The sequence below is a fragment of the Symphalangus syndactylus genome, chromosome 17, assembly GCF_028878055.3.
Source record: "Symphalangus syndactylus isolate Jambi chromosome 17, NHGRI_mSymSyn1-v2.1_pri, whole genome shotgun sequence".
Lineage (NCBI taxonomy): Eukaryota > Metazoa > Chordata > Mammalia > Primates > Hylobatidae > Symphalangus > Symphalangus syndactylus.
The window spans coordinates 59,636,957-59,653,723 of record NC_072439.2 but is presented as its reverse complement, the minus strand read 5'-3'; the positions used below and the strand labels follow the sequence as shown (position 1 = coordinate 59,653,723).

General features: G+C 40.3%; 1 protein-coding gene across 2 annotated transcripts in view; it reads right to left on the bottom strand.

The window, feature by feature from the left end:
* Positions 1–16,767, bottom strand: part of LOC134732922 (putative uncharacterized protein SLC66A1L) — a 59,166-nt gene that overhangs the window by 14,781 nt on the left and 27,618 nt on the right. The window contains exons 3-4 of one of the 2 annotated variants that reach the window (XM_063620313.1): positions 15,438–15,567; positions 14,700–14,788 (exon numbers count right to left, since the gene is read on the bottom strand). In XM_063620313.1, the coding sequence (XP_063476383.1) occupies positions 14,700–14,788; positions 15,438–15,567 (219 nt within the window). The remainder of the gene's footprint in view (positions 1–14,699; positions 14,789–15,437; positions 15,568–16,767) is intronic. The other variant, XM_063620314.1, reaches the window with a different exon arrangement.

Sequence of the window (16,767 nt, the reverse complement as noted above, 5' to 3'; positions counted from 1 at the left end):
GTTAAGGAAGGTTCTCGCTCCACCCACTGAGGGAAGTCAGCACCAAAAGTTCTGTCCGACCCAATACCAGAAGAATCATGGCAGGAATTTGTACCAGCAGTACCCGCTCCTTGTCGAGAGGAAGGGCTCCTCACCCCTGAGCCCATAGCACCTACACCTCCACCAGATAACCACACCCCTAGACCACCCAGAGCAGGCAAAAGAGGAAGTGAAGCAGCAGGAGAAACTCCTCTGTTGGCAGCTCACTTATGGCCCAAGACTGGAATCCAAATGCCCTTGAGAGAGCAGTGATATACTGGGGTAGATGAGGATGGACACATGATGGAAAGGCATGCCTTTGTGTATCAACCTTTCACCTCTGCTGACCTCCTCAATTGGAAAAATAATACTGCATCTTACACTGAAAAGCCTCAAGCTTTAATTGACTTGCTCCAAACTATTATACAGACTCATAATCCTACTTGGGCTGATTGCCACCAGCTATTCATGTACCTCTTTAATACAGATGAAAGGCAAAAGGTGCTCCAGGTGGCAACTAAGTGGCTATAGGAGCACGTCTCAGCCAATTAGCAAAACCCCCAAGAATATATAAGAATGCAGCTGCCAGGAACAGACCCCTAGTGGGACCCGAATGAGGGACCAGACATGGAGAGGCTAAGACGGTACCGTGAGGCATTAATAGAAGGTCTAAAGAAAGGGGCTCAAAAGGCTACAAATGTAAATAAGGTCTCTGAGGTCAACCAAGGAAAAGAAGAGAGTCCAGTGCAATTCTATGGAAGTCTGTGTGAGGCTTACCGTATGTACACTCCTTTTGATCCAGATAACCCTGAAAATCAGCGCATGATTAACATGGCCTTAGTTAATCAAAGCGCAGAAGATATCAGGAGAAAATTTCAGAAACAGGCTGGGTTTGCGGGTATGAGTACCTCACAGTTACTGGAAATAGCCGATCAAGGGTTTATGAATAGAGATGCAACAAGCCGCAGAGAAAGCCATAAGGAAGGTGAACGCCAGGCTAGGCGAAACGCCAACTTACTGGCCATGGCCATTAGGGGAATTCCCCCGGAAGGAGAGGGAAAGGGGGGTTCCAGGAAGAATACCCAGTCTAATCGCCAACACTTGCAACATAACCAATGCGCCTATTGCAAGGAAATACGACATTGGAAAGATAAGTGTCCCCAACTGAAGGAAAAGCAAGGTGATTTGGAACAAAAGGCCTCAGATAAAGACGAGGGAGCTTTGTTCAATCTGGCTGAAGGGCTATTGGACTGAAGGGGACTGAGCTCAAGCGCCTCCAAGAAGCCCATGGTCAGGATTACAATTGGGGACAAGAACATTAAGTTTTTGGTCGATACTGGTGCTGAACATTCGGTAGTGACCACCTTGGTCACCCCCTTATCCAAGAAAACCATTGATATAATCGGAGCAACAGGAGTTTCCACTAAGCAGGCTTTCTGTCTACAACAGACCTGCTCGGTGAGGGGACGTGAGATAGTTCACCAGTTCTTGTACATGCCTGACTATCCCTTGCCCTTGCTGGGAAGACACTTGCTTAGCAAGTTGAAAGCCACCATCTCTTTTACAAAACAGGGCTCTTTACAGCTAAAGTTACCGGGAACAGGAGTTATCATGGCCCTTCCAGTCCCCCGGGAAGAAGAATGGAGACTTTTTCTAACCGAGCCAGGCCAAGAGATAAAACCAGCTCTAGCTAAGTGATGCCCCGAGTATGGGCAGAGGATAATCCTCCGGGACTGGCAGTCAACCAAGCCCCTGTACTGACAGAAGTTAAGCCTGGGGCCCAACCAATTAGACAAAAGCGTTATCTGGTTCCCAGAGAAGCTCTCGAAGGAATCCAGGTTCATCTCAGGTGCTTGAAAGCCTATGGAATTATAGTTCCTTGTCAGGCTCCGTGGAACGATCCCTTCCTGCCTGTCCATAAGCCGGGGACAAAGGACTACCGCCCAGTACAGGACTTGTGCCTGGTTAACCAAGCTACAGTGACTCTCCACCCAACAGTTCCTAACCCTTACAGATTGTCAGGGCTGCTGCCGGCTGAGGACTGCTGGTTTACCTGTCTGGACTTAAAAGATGCCTTCTTTACCATCAGACTAGCTCCTGAGAGCCAGAAGCTGTTTGCCTTTCAGTGGGAAGATCTGGAGTCAGGTGTCACTACTCAGTACACTTGGACTCGGCTTCCCCAAGGGTTCAAGAACTCCCCTACTATCTTTGGGGAGGCCCTGGCTCGAGACCTGCAAAAGTTTCCTGCTAAACACCTAGGCTGCATCTTGCTCCCGTACGTGGACGACCTTCTGCTGGGACATTCCACGGCAGTCGGGTGTGCAAAAGGGAGGGATGCCCTGCTTTGGCACCTGGAGGACTGTGGGTATAAGGTGTCCAAGAAGAAAGCTCACATCTGCAGACAGCAGGTACGCTACCTGGGATTCACTATTCGGAAAGGGGAGCGCAGCCTGGGGTCAGAAAGAAAGCAGGTCGTCTGCAGCCTACTGGAGTGATGAATACAGCAACCTAGAACCAGAAGGCGAGTAAGGGAATTCCTAGGAGCTGTGGGGTTTTGCAGATTATGGATTCAAAACTTTGCAGTACTAGCCAAACCTTTGTACGGGGTTACAAAGGGGGGCGACTGGGAGCCTTTTGAATGGGGGCCTCTACAACAACAAGCCTTCTGTAAGTTAAAGGAAAAACTTATGTTGGCCCCAGCCCTAGGACTACCAGATGTGACAAAGCCCTTTACACTCTATGTGTTAGAAAGAGAAAAAATGGCAGTTGGAGTTTTAACCCAGACTGTGGGGCCCTCTATCTCTCAAAACAATTAGATGGGGTTTCCAAAGGCTGGCCACCATGTCTAAGGTCCCTGGCAGCAACAGCCCTGTTAGCACAAGAAGCAGATAAACTAACCCTTGGGAAAAACCTGAATATAAGGGCCCCCATGCTGTGGTAACTTTGATGAATATCAGAGGACATCATTGGCTAACAAATGCTAGATTAACCAAGTACCAAAGCTTGCTATGTGAAAATCCCCGCATAACTATTGAAGTCTGTAACACCCTAAATCCCGCCACCCTGCTCCCAGTATCAGAGAGCCCAGTCAAGCATAACTGTGTAGAGGTGTTGGACTCAGTCTATTCTAGCAGACCTGACCTTCTGGACCAGCCATGGGCATCAGTAGGCTGGAAGTTATACATGGACGGGAGCAGCTTCATCAACCCACAAGGAGAAAGATGTGCAGGATATGCAGTTGTAACTTTGGATGTTGTCATTGAAGCCAAACCGTTGCCACAGGGCACTTCAGCCCAGAAGGCTGAGCTCATTGCTTTAACTCAGGCTCTAGAACTCAGTGAAGGTAAGACTGTAAACATCTATACTGACTCTCGACATGCCTTTCTAACCCTCCAAGTGCATGGAGCATTATATAAGGAAAAGGGCCTGTTAAACTCTGGGAGAAAGGACATAAAATATCACAAGAAATTCTACAATTATTATAGGCAGTGTGGAAACCTCAGAAAGTGGCAGTCATGCACTGCAGGGGACACCAGTGAGCCTCCATCTCAATGGCCTTAGGAAACTCTCGAGCTGATTCAGAAGCTTGAAAAGCAGCATCTACCCCTTACCAGGCACTGGTAGCAGCCCCCTTACTCCCTCAAACACCTGACCTGGTACCTACCTATTCTAAGGAAGAAAAAGACTTCATCCACACAGAAGGGGGGCAAGTAATAAAAGGAGGATGGATCAGACTGCCAGATGGGAGGGTAGCTGTGCCACAGTTGCTGGGAGCCACAATCGTATTGGCCATGCACGAAACCACTCATCTAGGACAAGAGTCACTTGAAAAATTGTTAGGCCGGTACTTCTACATCTCACACTTGCCAGCCCTTGCCAAAGCAGTAGCACAACGGTGTGTTACTTGCCAACAGCACAATGCGACGCAAGGCCCCACTGTTCCGCCTGGCATACAAGCTTAGGGAGTGGCTCCTTTGGAGGATCTTCAGGTGGATTTCACAGAAATGCCAAAATGTGGAGGTAACAAGTATTTGCTGGTTCTTGTGTGTACTTACTCTGGGTGGGTGGAGGCTTATCCAACACGAACTGAAAAGGCCTACGAGGTAACCCACGTGCTTCTCCGAGATCTTATTCCTAGGTTTGGACTGCCCTTATGAATCGGCTCAGATAACGGGCCAGCGTTTGTGGCTGACTTGGTACAGAAGACAGCAGAGGCATTAGGAATCACTTGGAAGCTACATGCCACCTACCGACCCAGAGTTCCAGAAAGGTGGAGCGAATGAATCAGACTATCAAAAATAGTTTAGGGAAACTATGTCAGGAAACAGGATTAAAGTGGATACAGGCCTTTCCTATGGTATTGTTTAAAATTCGATGCACCCCTTCTAAGAAAACAGGATACTCCCCTTATGAAATACTGTATCATAGGCCTCCTCCTATACTACGGGAGCTTCCAGGCACTCCCTGAAAGTTAGGTGAAATTGAATTACAGCGACAGCTACAGGCTTTAGGAAAAATTACACAAACAATCTCAATGGGTAAATGAGAGGTGTCCCATCAGCTTATTCTCCCCAGTTCACCCTTTCTCTCTGGGTGATTGAGTGTGGATCAAGAACTGGAACGTAGGCCCTTTGCAGCCACGGTGGAAAGGACTTCAGACCTGACCACCCCCATGGCTGTAATGGTAGAAGGAATCCCAGCCTGGATCCACCACAGCTGTGTGAAACCTGCAGCCGCTGAAACCTGGGAGGCAAAACCGAGCCCGGACAACCCCTGCAAAGTGACTCTGAGGAGGATGACAAGCCCTGCTCCAGTCACACCCAGAAGCTGACTGGTCTACGCACAGCCGAAGCATGAGGAAAATCATCATGGGACTCATTTTCCTTATAATTTGGACTTGTATAGTAAAAACTCCCACTGATTTTCCCCGCAGGGAGGACTGCTCTCAGTGTATACATCAGGTTACTGAGGTAGGGCAACAAGTTAAAACAATCTTTCTGTTCTATAGTTACTGTGAATGCTTAGGAACTTTAAAAGGAACAAGTTTATATAATGACATTCAGTACAAGGTATGTAGCCGAGGAAACGACCGACCAGATGTGTGTTATGACCCCTCTGAGCCTCCCATGTCCACATTTTTTGAAATGAGATTAAGGACTGAAGACTGGTGAGGACTCCTAAATGATACAAGTGAAGTATTAGCCAGCACAGAAGAAAAAGAGGTGCCCAAACACATAATCTTGGAATGTGATGCCTGTGCTGTCATTAATAGCAATAAGTTAGGAAGGGGATGCGGCTCTTTTAGTTGGGAAAAAGGGTATATGACCAAATATAAGTACATTTGTTATGAATTAGGACTGTGTGGAAATGAATGTGGATACTGGTCTTGTGTCATCTGGGCCACTTGGATAAAAAATGAAAAGGATCCAGTCCACTTTCAGAAAGGAAAAAATGGCCCTTCCTGTACTAAGGGACAATGTAACCCCTTAGAGCTAGTAATAACCAATCCCCTTGATCCTCGCTGGAAAAAAGGGGAGTGTGTGACCTTAGGAGTCGATGGGGCTGGACTGGATCCTCGAGTAAATATCTTGGTTCGAGGAGAAGTTTACAAACGCTCTCCTGAGCCAGTGTTTCAAACTTTCTATGATGAACTAAATGTGTCAGTACCAGAAATTCCAGGAAAAACAAGAAATTTGTTTTTGCAATTAGCCGAGCATGTAGCCCAGTCTCTCAGCGTCACTTCATGTTATGCATGTGGAGGAACTGTAATGGGAGATCAATGGTCATGGGAAGCCCAAGAATTAGTACCTACAGATCCAGTTCCTAATGAATTTCCAGCTCAAAAGAATCACCTTGATAATTTCTGGGTCCTAAAAGCCCCAATTATTGGACAATATTGCATAGCTAGAGAAGGAAAAGAATTCACTAACCCTGTAGGATGACTTACCCTGTAGGATGTCTGGGACAGAAACTGTATAATGGTACCACAAACACTGTCACTTGGTGGAGTTCAAATCACACAGAGAGGAATCCATTTAGTAAATTCCCAAAGTTGCAAACCGTGTGGACCCACCCGGAGTCCCACCAGGACTGGACAGCCCCCACTGGACTATACCAGATAAGTGGGCATAGACCTTACGCCAAATTACCTGACGAGTGGGCAGGTAATTGTGTTATTGGCACTATTAAACCATCTTTCTTCCTACTGCCCATAAAAACAGGCGAACTCCTGGGCTTCCCTGTCTATGCTTCCCGTGAAAAGAGAAGCATAGCTATAGGAAATTGGAAAGATGATGAATGGCCCCCCCAAGAGAATCATACAATATTATGGGCCTGCTACTTGGGCACAAGACGGCTCATGGGGATACTGGACCCCAATTTACAAGATCAACCAAATCATATGGTTACAAGCTGTCTTAGAAATAATCACTAATAAAACTGGCAGAGCCTTGACTATTCTGGCCCAGCAAGAAACTCAGATGAGAAATGCTATCTATCAAAATGGATTGGCTCTTGACTACTTGCTAGCAGCTGAAGGAGGGGTCTGTGGGAAATTTAACCTTACTAATTGCTGTCTACACATAGATGATCAAGGGCAAGTAGTTGAAGACATAGTTAGAGATATGAAAAAACTAACACATGTGCCCGTGCAAGTGTGGCATAGATTTGATCCTGGGGCCATGTTTGGAAAATGGTTCCCAGCACTAGGAGGATTTAAAACTCTTATAATATGAGTTGTAATAGTAATAGGAACCTGCTTACTGCTCCCTTGTTTGCTATCTGTACTTCTTCAAATGATAAAAAGCTTCATTGCTACCTTAGTTCACCAAAATGCTTCAGCACAGGTGTACTATATGAATCACTATCGATCTGTCTTGCAAGAAGACATGGGTAGTGAGAATGAAAATGAGAACTCCCACTATCGAGTGAGATTCTCAAAGTGGGGAATAAGGGAGCAGACCACCCCTCATATTGTCTTATGCCCAATTTCTGCCTCCAAAGAGAGAAGAAGTAAAAACTAAAAGGCAGAAATGAAATCCACAAGCAGACAGCCTGGCACCGCGTCCTGGGCCTGGTAGTTGAAGATCGACCCCTGACCTAATCGGTTATCTTATCTATAGATTACATACATTGTATAGAAAAGCACTATGAAAATCCCTGTCCTGTTCTGTTCCAATCTAATTATGGGTGCATGCAGCCCCTAGTCACATACCCCCCGCTTGCTCAATCGATCACAACCCTCTCAAGCAGACCCCCTTAGAGTTGTGATCCCTTAAAACGGACAGGAATTGCTCACTCAGAGAGCTTGGCTCTTGAGACAGGAGTCTTGCCAATGCTCCCGGCCAAATAAACCGCTTCCTTCTTTAACTTGGTGTCTGAGGGGTTTTGTCTGCAGCTTGTCCTGCTACATCATATTCTAGCTGCACTGGCAGGTGATTAGATGGTGCCCACCCAGATTAATGGTGGGTCTGCCTTTCACAGCCCACTGAATCAAACGTTAATCTCTTTTGGCAACACCCTCACAGACACACCCAGGATGAATGCAATCAAGTTGACAGTATTAATCATCACAAGTAAGTTTAGATACTGAGAACCAATAGCACTCTCATATTTGTTTCCTACATACAAATGATAAATGTAGTTTTAAATATTATTGCCAATTTTCATTAAATTCATTCACCAATCATTCTAAACGTTTTATTTACCATAAACTATTAATTCATGAGACTTACTTTTATCAACAAAAGGCAAGGCATCAGTTGCCATTTATTAATTCAAAGTGTTCTCTGTAGAGATTTTCAGAGAAGCTATGGTTTTTTCTTAATATCTGCTATTATAATTTTAATAAAATTTAATATCTAAGATGTGTTAATTTCAATGCTTCTAATCTTGGCCCCACTTTTTTTTTTTTATCAGAAGAACCAAAGAAACCAAGAAATCTTCACCTGAATTTGATCCCTTGCTAGAATAATAATAATCTAGGAGACTTTGGGAAAGAGAAGACTTTCCTTATAAACGAATATTACAAATATAATAATGAAATGGCTATCGCATTAGCTATTTACACTTCTTAGAAGATATATATGTGTATATATATGTATATGTGTATATGTATGTGTGTATATATATACACACACACACACACACTTTTTGGGCGATATATTAAGTATCTATACATGTTTATTCTCTGACGGCAAAAGACACAAAAAAGTTAAGGAATAAGATTCCAAAACTTACAATAAGCCAAGGAAGATGATGCACAAAGTAAGTACTCTTGTGACACTTACCAGCTGGTGCCTTTAAAACCACACCTAGTCCATACGTGAAGTTCCCAATCATGGCCAAGGCAAACAGCAGAAATGAAGTTCCTTCAGTAGATCTTCTTCAGAACTAACAACAGAAGCAAGGATGACAGTAGTTGTTATTTTCTCTTCACTATACAATACACAGCTTCACAAATCACCCAAGTTTTAAATTGTATTTCATTATCATAAATATCTTCTGATTGTAAAAAAAAAGAAGTTTCTTGTACAAATGTTGGAAGATGTGGAAAACATGAAGGCTAAAATAATACCACCCATAATCTCAATAGTCAGAAAATATTCTGATTCATTTCTTTCTTTTTATGCAAGGTACATGAATATACACAGTATACATAATATTTTGTTATATCCTTTTCTCCCGTATTATATATTATAATTTTTGCATGTCATTAAAAATTATTTATCAACATTTTTAAATTGCTTCAGAATATTCCACTGTATTCAGCATTTGAGTTGTCCCGAATCTTATAGATGGCATTTTTACAAATTCCTCAGTACATACATATTTTTCCATCTTTCTGGTAATTTCCATAGAATTGATATCTAGATGTGAAATTCATACTTTTAAGGGTGTTGACACAAACTGTCAAAATGTCTTCCCGAAAGACTTTGAAACATCTACTCAGCAGTGTATGTATGTGCAAACAAACTCTATTCTTATCAGCTGTGATTCCTATATTTTCTTTATATTTGCTAATTTATAGACGAAAAAGTTGTTATTTTATTTCACATTTATTTAATTCTTAGAGAAGTTAAATTAACTTTCATGTTTGTTATTTTTCATTTTTTTTTTTTTTAAGAGAGAAAGTCTTGCTCTGTTGCCTATGTTGGAGTGCAGTGGCACAATCTCGGCTCACTGCCACCCCCACCTCCCGGATTCAATCAATTCTCCTGCCTCAGCCTGCCAAGTAGCTGGGACTACAGGCACATGCCGCCACGCCCGCCTAATTTTTTTTTTTTTTTTTGTATTTTAATAGAGTTGGGGTTTCACTGTGTTGCCCAGGCTGGTCTTGAACTCCTGAGCTCAGGCAATCCACCTGCCTCGGCCTCCCAAAATGCTAGGATTACAGGCATGAGCCACTGCCATTTCTTCTTTTTTTAATTATCCATTTTTGAGTCCTATGTAAATTTTTATATAGGACTGTTTTTTCCTTTTGGTTTATGGAAATTCTTAGTAACATTTTGTTCTTTGCCATATATGCTTCCTATCTATTTTGTATGTTTTGGTTTTACACCTATATTTGATGTACAGACATATTAAATATTTATAGTTAATTCTATAAATTTTTTCCCTTATCCATTTCTCTTAAGATTCAAAAGTACTAAGATTTAAACATTTAAAATATTATCTATGTGATAATGATAACAATTAGTATCCTTTTAATCATGCAGCTCAGTACTAGATTGGGAGTTAGTAAATGCTAATCTACTGTGAAGCTGCCTCTTGGGCTCATTTTTAAGGCAATTCTAAGGGAGAGACTATAATATTCTCCCCTGAAAAAAGTACTGCTTGCATGAAGCTTCTTTATTCGATGTCTGTAGTGTACTCCCTTGTTAATGACTGGATTACTTATTCTTCTACATGTTACCTTTTGCAATACTTCATTTCAAAATATTGACAAACATGTGAGACTATTTTGACCAGATGGAAACTCAAATGAATGAATTAGAGAAAATTACTCTTTTACTCCCATTACACATTCAGAAATTCAGTTAGAGTTTTTAGTTTCCAGGACCTGTGGTAAATAAAAGAATACACTATTGGAAATTCGAATAAACCATAGGTGGTTGAAAATTCAGAGAGATAAAGTACACATGTACACGTTGGGTCCCTTCTAGGTTGCCACAATGAAGTATATTAGTTGCAAAGTGCAAGGGAATCATGACTTTTTCACAAGTTGAACACAACCACAAACATCCATGCCAAATGCTTTGTATAATTTATTGTGACTTCATTACACTGCCATTAATATGCAAACCCAGGAAAACAGATTTAGACAACAATTCCAGCTGATCTAAATTCTGCTGCCTAAACTTGAAGGAGCTTAACAAACAAACAAAAAATTGATCAAGAATCGATTCTTGTGACTTTGACTTCCATATTGTTGGTCCCAAAAGCACTACTCAGAATTCCAAGATCTCTTCCAAAGGTAGACACAAAGTCATAAGAAACACTTTTGATTCATCAGAACAAACAGAGCAAATAATGTACTTACATTTCTATATAGTTGGGGAAATCAAGATCCCAAGTAGAATACACAAAATACATAGCCACAAATAAAGCCTAACATTTCAACTATGCCAACTGCATCCTAAAAGCAGTAACATAAAAAGAGTGATAGTTTTATGGATCAATCTAAACATACATTAGAATCTAAATATTTTAAGGGAAATGGAGGGTCATTGGACAAAACTATGGTGGAAGTATTTATTCTCTGTAGCCTTGTTATTTTGGAGGCCAGTGAGTATTAATCATCTTTCTAGGATGGGTGGTATTCCCTAATCAAGTAATAACATCATTTATTCATGCATGTGGATATGCTAAGTTGTTTTGAATAATGGCAATTAAGATTTGGAAAAAATAACTTCAGCGTAAGTGTATCTATGGGGTTTCCATCTGGATTTCTGGTTCAACCCCACAGAACTCTTTCTCTGAGTACCTGCCTGTAGATGGGCCAAGTGGGCAGGTTCACCAGAAGAATTGGTCTCCTCAGTCTGGGTCAAGCCTTTCTGCCCATCAGCCTGCATCCCAAAAGGAAAGAAGGTGCTTTCTGGATTTTCAGGATCTTACTGAGCCCCAGTCAATTCTAATACATTAAAGCACATTACCTACGAAATCCCAAAGGAATGAAGTTTCTTAGAAGTTTTTCTAAAAGTTAATAAAAATTCTTTCTTTTATTTTTTATTGGGAGAACATGGAGAGGAGTGGGGATTGAGCCCTGGCATTCTGTCATTTCATTTTTGAAATAAAATACTTCCTGGACTAACCACAGCACTTCTACAATATTTTTGTGTAGGTTATAAAATTAACAACAACAAAAAATTCTGCAAAAATATTTCTAAAGTGACCAAAAAATGGATCTAAAACAAAGAGTTGATGGGCTTTTCAAATAAAGATGACCTTTTTTGCTTCTGTTGAAGTCTCATGTTGATTCTTCATCAAAAATAGACTTGGTATTGCCACTGACAGCATAATGCACACTGGCACCCAAGTCACATATAAATTCTGCAGGCTTCTACCCCCTAGTGCTTAAAAACAATGAGGGCAATGGTGAACAACTGCCACAAGCTTCCAAAATGATGTCCAATGGCATACATATTTACTGCAGCTAAATACCACTTATCTGGTATTTAATCTCCAGACTACTTGAGTTTTCAGAATGGTTACACAACAAGCGTCATCCAGAAAAAAATATGCTGTTGAGTTAGAACTCAAAATCACTAAGTGCATCTGAGAATAGGATAACCACAGAAAGCACCTGATGGACGGTTGTGATTGGCTGGATCAATTGTAGGAAAGGAAAGTGCTACTTTAATTGCACAGCTACACATTTACAAGCTCAATGCATCCATCCTAGTGCTGACAGGCCTTGGGAGGGAACAGCAGACAAGAAAGAAGAACACTGCAGAAATGAAGTAGGACGATAGCACAGAATAGGATCAGAGGAGATTAAAAGTGGTGTCAGTAGCAACAGTAGCCAACAGAAATTAAAGGCAGCAACAGGGAGCGTGATTCAGGGCTCTGAGAGAAGGAGAGAGGAAGCAAAAAGCCCTGAGCTTAAGACAGATAAAAAGCAAAGAGACTATGAAAAAACCCAGGCACCACTGGAACATGCCAAGCAGGTTTCCAGAGATATGGAAGAGCAGTCATTTAATCGACAAACTCTTACTAAATGCCTACATTCTTAGCAACCAAGAATGCAAAACTAAATAATTTATGCTCCTACTCCAAGAGACTGTAAATTAAATCATTACATCTTATGGATCTTATCTCCTAAATCTGCATCTAGATGACTCAAAGTTTAAATCAGCAGTGCCAGGTCAAGGGTACATTTTGGAAAGCTCTCTGAGGAAAAAATCAAAAAGCACCTGATCCATAACTTTTAACTATACAGAGCAGAGTGACTCATTCTCCACGGGCAGTGGCTGGCTATGTTCTTACTCTATCAGTTAATGATAAAAGCTTGAGAACTTCCAGGAGTGGGGTCAAATTGAACCCTCTTATTCAGGAAGCTAGGAAATACTGAGATGCAGAATTTTAGTAAAAGTGAAAGACAAAATCAAAAACCACAAGCTAACAAACATACAAAAACCTATGTTTAAGTAGAAAACATGTTTCCTTATAAACCAGACAATCATCTACCATGGGTTAGTAGGGGCAGGGTAGGTCCATGCAGCTTTAACCTCTATATTCCGTTTTTAATTTCTTAGTTATGTTGCATCTGTACTAGGGTTAGCATCAGCAGATATCAGACACACAGATATCTGACTGCAACATTCTGGCTAAATCATTCCCACTTGTTTAACATAAAAACTGATGAAGCATTTATTTTAAAACATTTGTAGAGTTATAACTGCAAAGGTAGGGCTCATGGCTTCTCATATATTACAACCACATGTTAAGACAATAGACTTCAATAAAAAATTACCTTCAGACACATTTTGTATTTGAAGGATTCACTTTATCCCTCAACATTCCAGGTTGGATAGCCCATTGAGCACATGTTCCTTGGTGAAACTTAATTTTTTTTGAACTCTGCATTGACCCTAAGTTTAACAGCATTCCAAATTCAGTCTACTTTGCCCACAGAAGATATTGCAGCTAAGCAAAACTCTGTTCCAGAAACCTCATAAACTGTGTGAGTTGCTCAATTTAGCCCTGAGGGAGTAAATTGAAGAAATCTGGACTGTCATACTGTTTTAGACTGTTTGCCACAGAAATTCAGGATTAGTTCCAGATAGATTAAACTAGTTACGGTGGTGACTATTTATATATATATATATATGTATATATATATATATATATATATACATATATATATATATATATATCCCTTATCTTAGTGACCTTTTACCAAATGGTTCCTTTATTTTAGTTCTTGGTGCCATTATTTATTTAATACACTTAAAGTGTAGGTTTGGTGGGGGTAGGGGGTGACACAGGGGAGGGAACTGATTGGGTGCCCTTTAAGTACCAAATGCTTTACTGGAGATTTCCATATATTTTACAATTCATTCATTCCACCACTATTTGCTGAATGTCGGCTATGTACTCAGTCTGGAAGAAGACTGAGACAGTCCCTGTTCTTATAGAGCTTATGATTCACATGATACCAATTACACTGTAAATCAGCTTGATACATACCTCATATCACCTTAGGTTGATTTTGAAATCTAATCCCTCTACCAGCTGGCTATGCGACCTCAGTCCAGTTTGTTGATGCCTCAATTTCCTCAATTGTATAAAGGAGTTTGCCATGGAAAATAAGCGAGTTCAAGGAGCACATATAAAAGGTCTTTCACCATGCCTGGTACGCAACTGGGGGTTATCTTCCTGCCTTCCTCACTCTAGTATCCAGTAGGATTTGTATTTGATTTGCAGATTTGAGTAGCTGTTCCCACCCTTGCAATAGTTACAACCACCAGGGGGCAGTAGAAAAAAATATGCTCCACCCATCCCAAGGAGAAAAATGGAGCCACTCTCATAGGTAAATAGATAAAAGTAAATTTCATTGTTGGGCTGGCTTATAAATACACACGTGAAGAAACAGTCATTTAAAAACACAGCAATCAAAGCAAAAATAAAAATAATAGTATTCAGTTATTCAGCAAATCTATATTTCAGGCCTATTCTGCGCCAGCCTCTGAACATTAAAATAGTGTCTGTCCCAATGGGCGATATGAAGATTAAATAAGTTACAGCAGGACTGACAAATGGTAAGCACTTAAAAACTACTTGTGGCTACTATCTTGTGGAGGATATGTTTTTAGATTAGCCACAAGAGAAAAGTGGTACTGCTTACCACCTGCAGAAACCTCTAAAAGCATTTGACTATTCCTGCCAATCTCTCTTTCCTTTTTCTGACTAATCATTTCTGTTTATTTTCCAATAACACAGATGTGTTAATGTGTCCAATGACACCGACCAATTGAAAAACAAAGGTAATAACATGGAATCTAAATATGCCACATCTAAAAATTCTCAAAGGACTCACTTGAGTGGTTGAGAGAAATGTTATGTCTTATCAAAATATGCCTTACTCATTAAAAATAACTCAAAAATGCTCTATTGGTTTTTAAATGAGAAAATGTTCTATTACAAATAGAAGTATTGGAATGAACTATTACCAATCTTACATTTTGTTCTTCTGATTCTTTAACCTGTAGTACATGAATTGTGAGAGTATGATTACATCCATGTTCATGTAGAAGATGGCTGTAAAAATCTGGAGTGGTAGATAAGGATGGACATCCATAAACACAAAATCCAAGGCCACCATTATCCAATATATATATTATAGTGTATGAAGTTGACTAAGCCATTTACATGATTAAATACATTAACAAAGTATCCTAAAAGCTTACAAATAATCCACTTTATTTTTTTCATTTGACTACTACTGTAGAAATATTTGCCTATAGCCACTGACTATATTTTTAATCATGACTCTCATTGTAGACTATGTGTCAGCATCAGTGGATTATTGTTCAACCTTAGTATAGAAAAGAATAAGAATCCCCTAATGGCAACATATCATGTTCAGCTACCTTGAGGCAAGAAAATATTAAAACTGTATGAAGAAAAGGAATTAAAACTGGATGTAGACTTTAAAAATATATCTGAAAACAGACAGGCCTCTATTCTACTATAAAAAAATTTGCCACATTGAGAGGGTTGTCAGATACAGAACACTTATGCAATATTTAGAGCAGGTCTATACTAAAAAAATTATTTGTTGTTTATCTGAAATCCAAATTTTACCGGGTATCCTGTATTTTGTTTGCTAAATTTTTCAACTCTACACATGAAGCCCTCCATGCACACATAAACCAGAACCTTCACTCTTTTGAAGATAAATCTGGAGAAAGTTTTACCTGAATAGGAAGTTGGTTAGTCAGGTAGCAACCTTTGAAATTTGTCAGGTCTCCACCTATCCAGCAAAGCAGAAAACCCAGAGAGACTGCTTCATCCACTCTTCCATTTCTGTAGGCTACAAAGAGCTGACTGGAGTGGCAATAGACAAATAAACACTTGGAGCACAGAACTTAATGAGCCAACTCAACACCAGATAAAAACAAAACCGATGATGTACAGCAATAAGACATCTCATTCACTTCCATTTAAGCCTCTAGGACTCTTTTTAACTCATATTCATTCATAGCATACAGCAAACATATCTAAAACCTAAAAGAAGCTCAGTGACAATACTAAAACATTAATGCCTCTTATATCTGCCTTTTATCTTTTCTACTAGAATTTATATATATGTCCTAAGTACGTGTTTGTTCTTTCTTGGCCTCATAGTGGGGGAAGATATTAAGTCATGTAATTAGAGAGACTAGATATATCACTAAAACATAAGAATAGTGTTTATCAGTGATTACATTTACAGCCAGTATCTATTTTTCCTTTTAAATTTACTTCTAATCAAGTTGCCCACATTGCAGGTGGACAGGTGGACAAACAGAGAAATTAATGTGAAAATCTATTTGGCTCCCTACGATGTCACCACTTATGTGGAAACGTTTTTAAAAATCTTGGGTCCTGGGATCCAAAAGACCTGAAGACATGGCTTATCACCTGTGGGACATCAGACAATTACTTAATCTCTCAGAATCTCACTTTCCATATCCATAAAGTAAGATTAACTTTTTAAACCAGAAGTGTTTATTGCAGGAAGTTGACCAAGGTTTGAATTGGGTGGCCCCACTTGAGGCTAAATGATGACCATAAGCCACCAGTGGTAGAATTGGGAATCAGCCTAAAGCTCCTGACTCCAAGTTTATAATCTTTCACTACCACATATACTACCTAAAAGTTAATATTTCCGGAATTCATATATGAGACCATAATCCCACTCACATCAATGCCGAGTTATTCCTCCATTAAGCGGTGGTATATATACCAATGTGATTTTCAAAAGACTTTTTGTTATGTTTCAGATTTCCAAAGCATCTGAGGACTGACTGTATTCTCTACCTTTTCCCAGCATTTTATAAACAGATGACCTATCTAGGCACACATATTTTACAAATTCCTTTGACGCAGCTCTCTTTTGCTTGAGATTTTTTTTCTAGGGTAGATATAGTTGGTATCTGACTTCTAGTTGTAAACAAACTTAGCAAGAATGGAAAACTTTCGCCTGTAGGACTAAACTGCTTGGATTTTTTTTTTGAAAATTGTCCCCATGCCCACAAGAAAAGA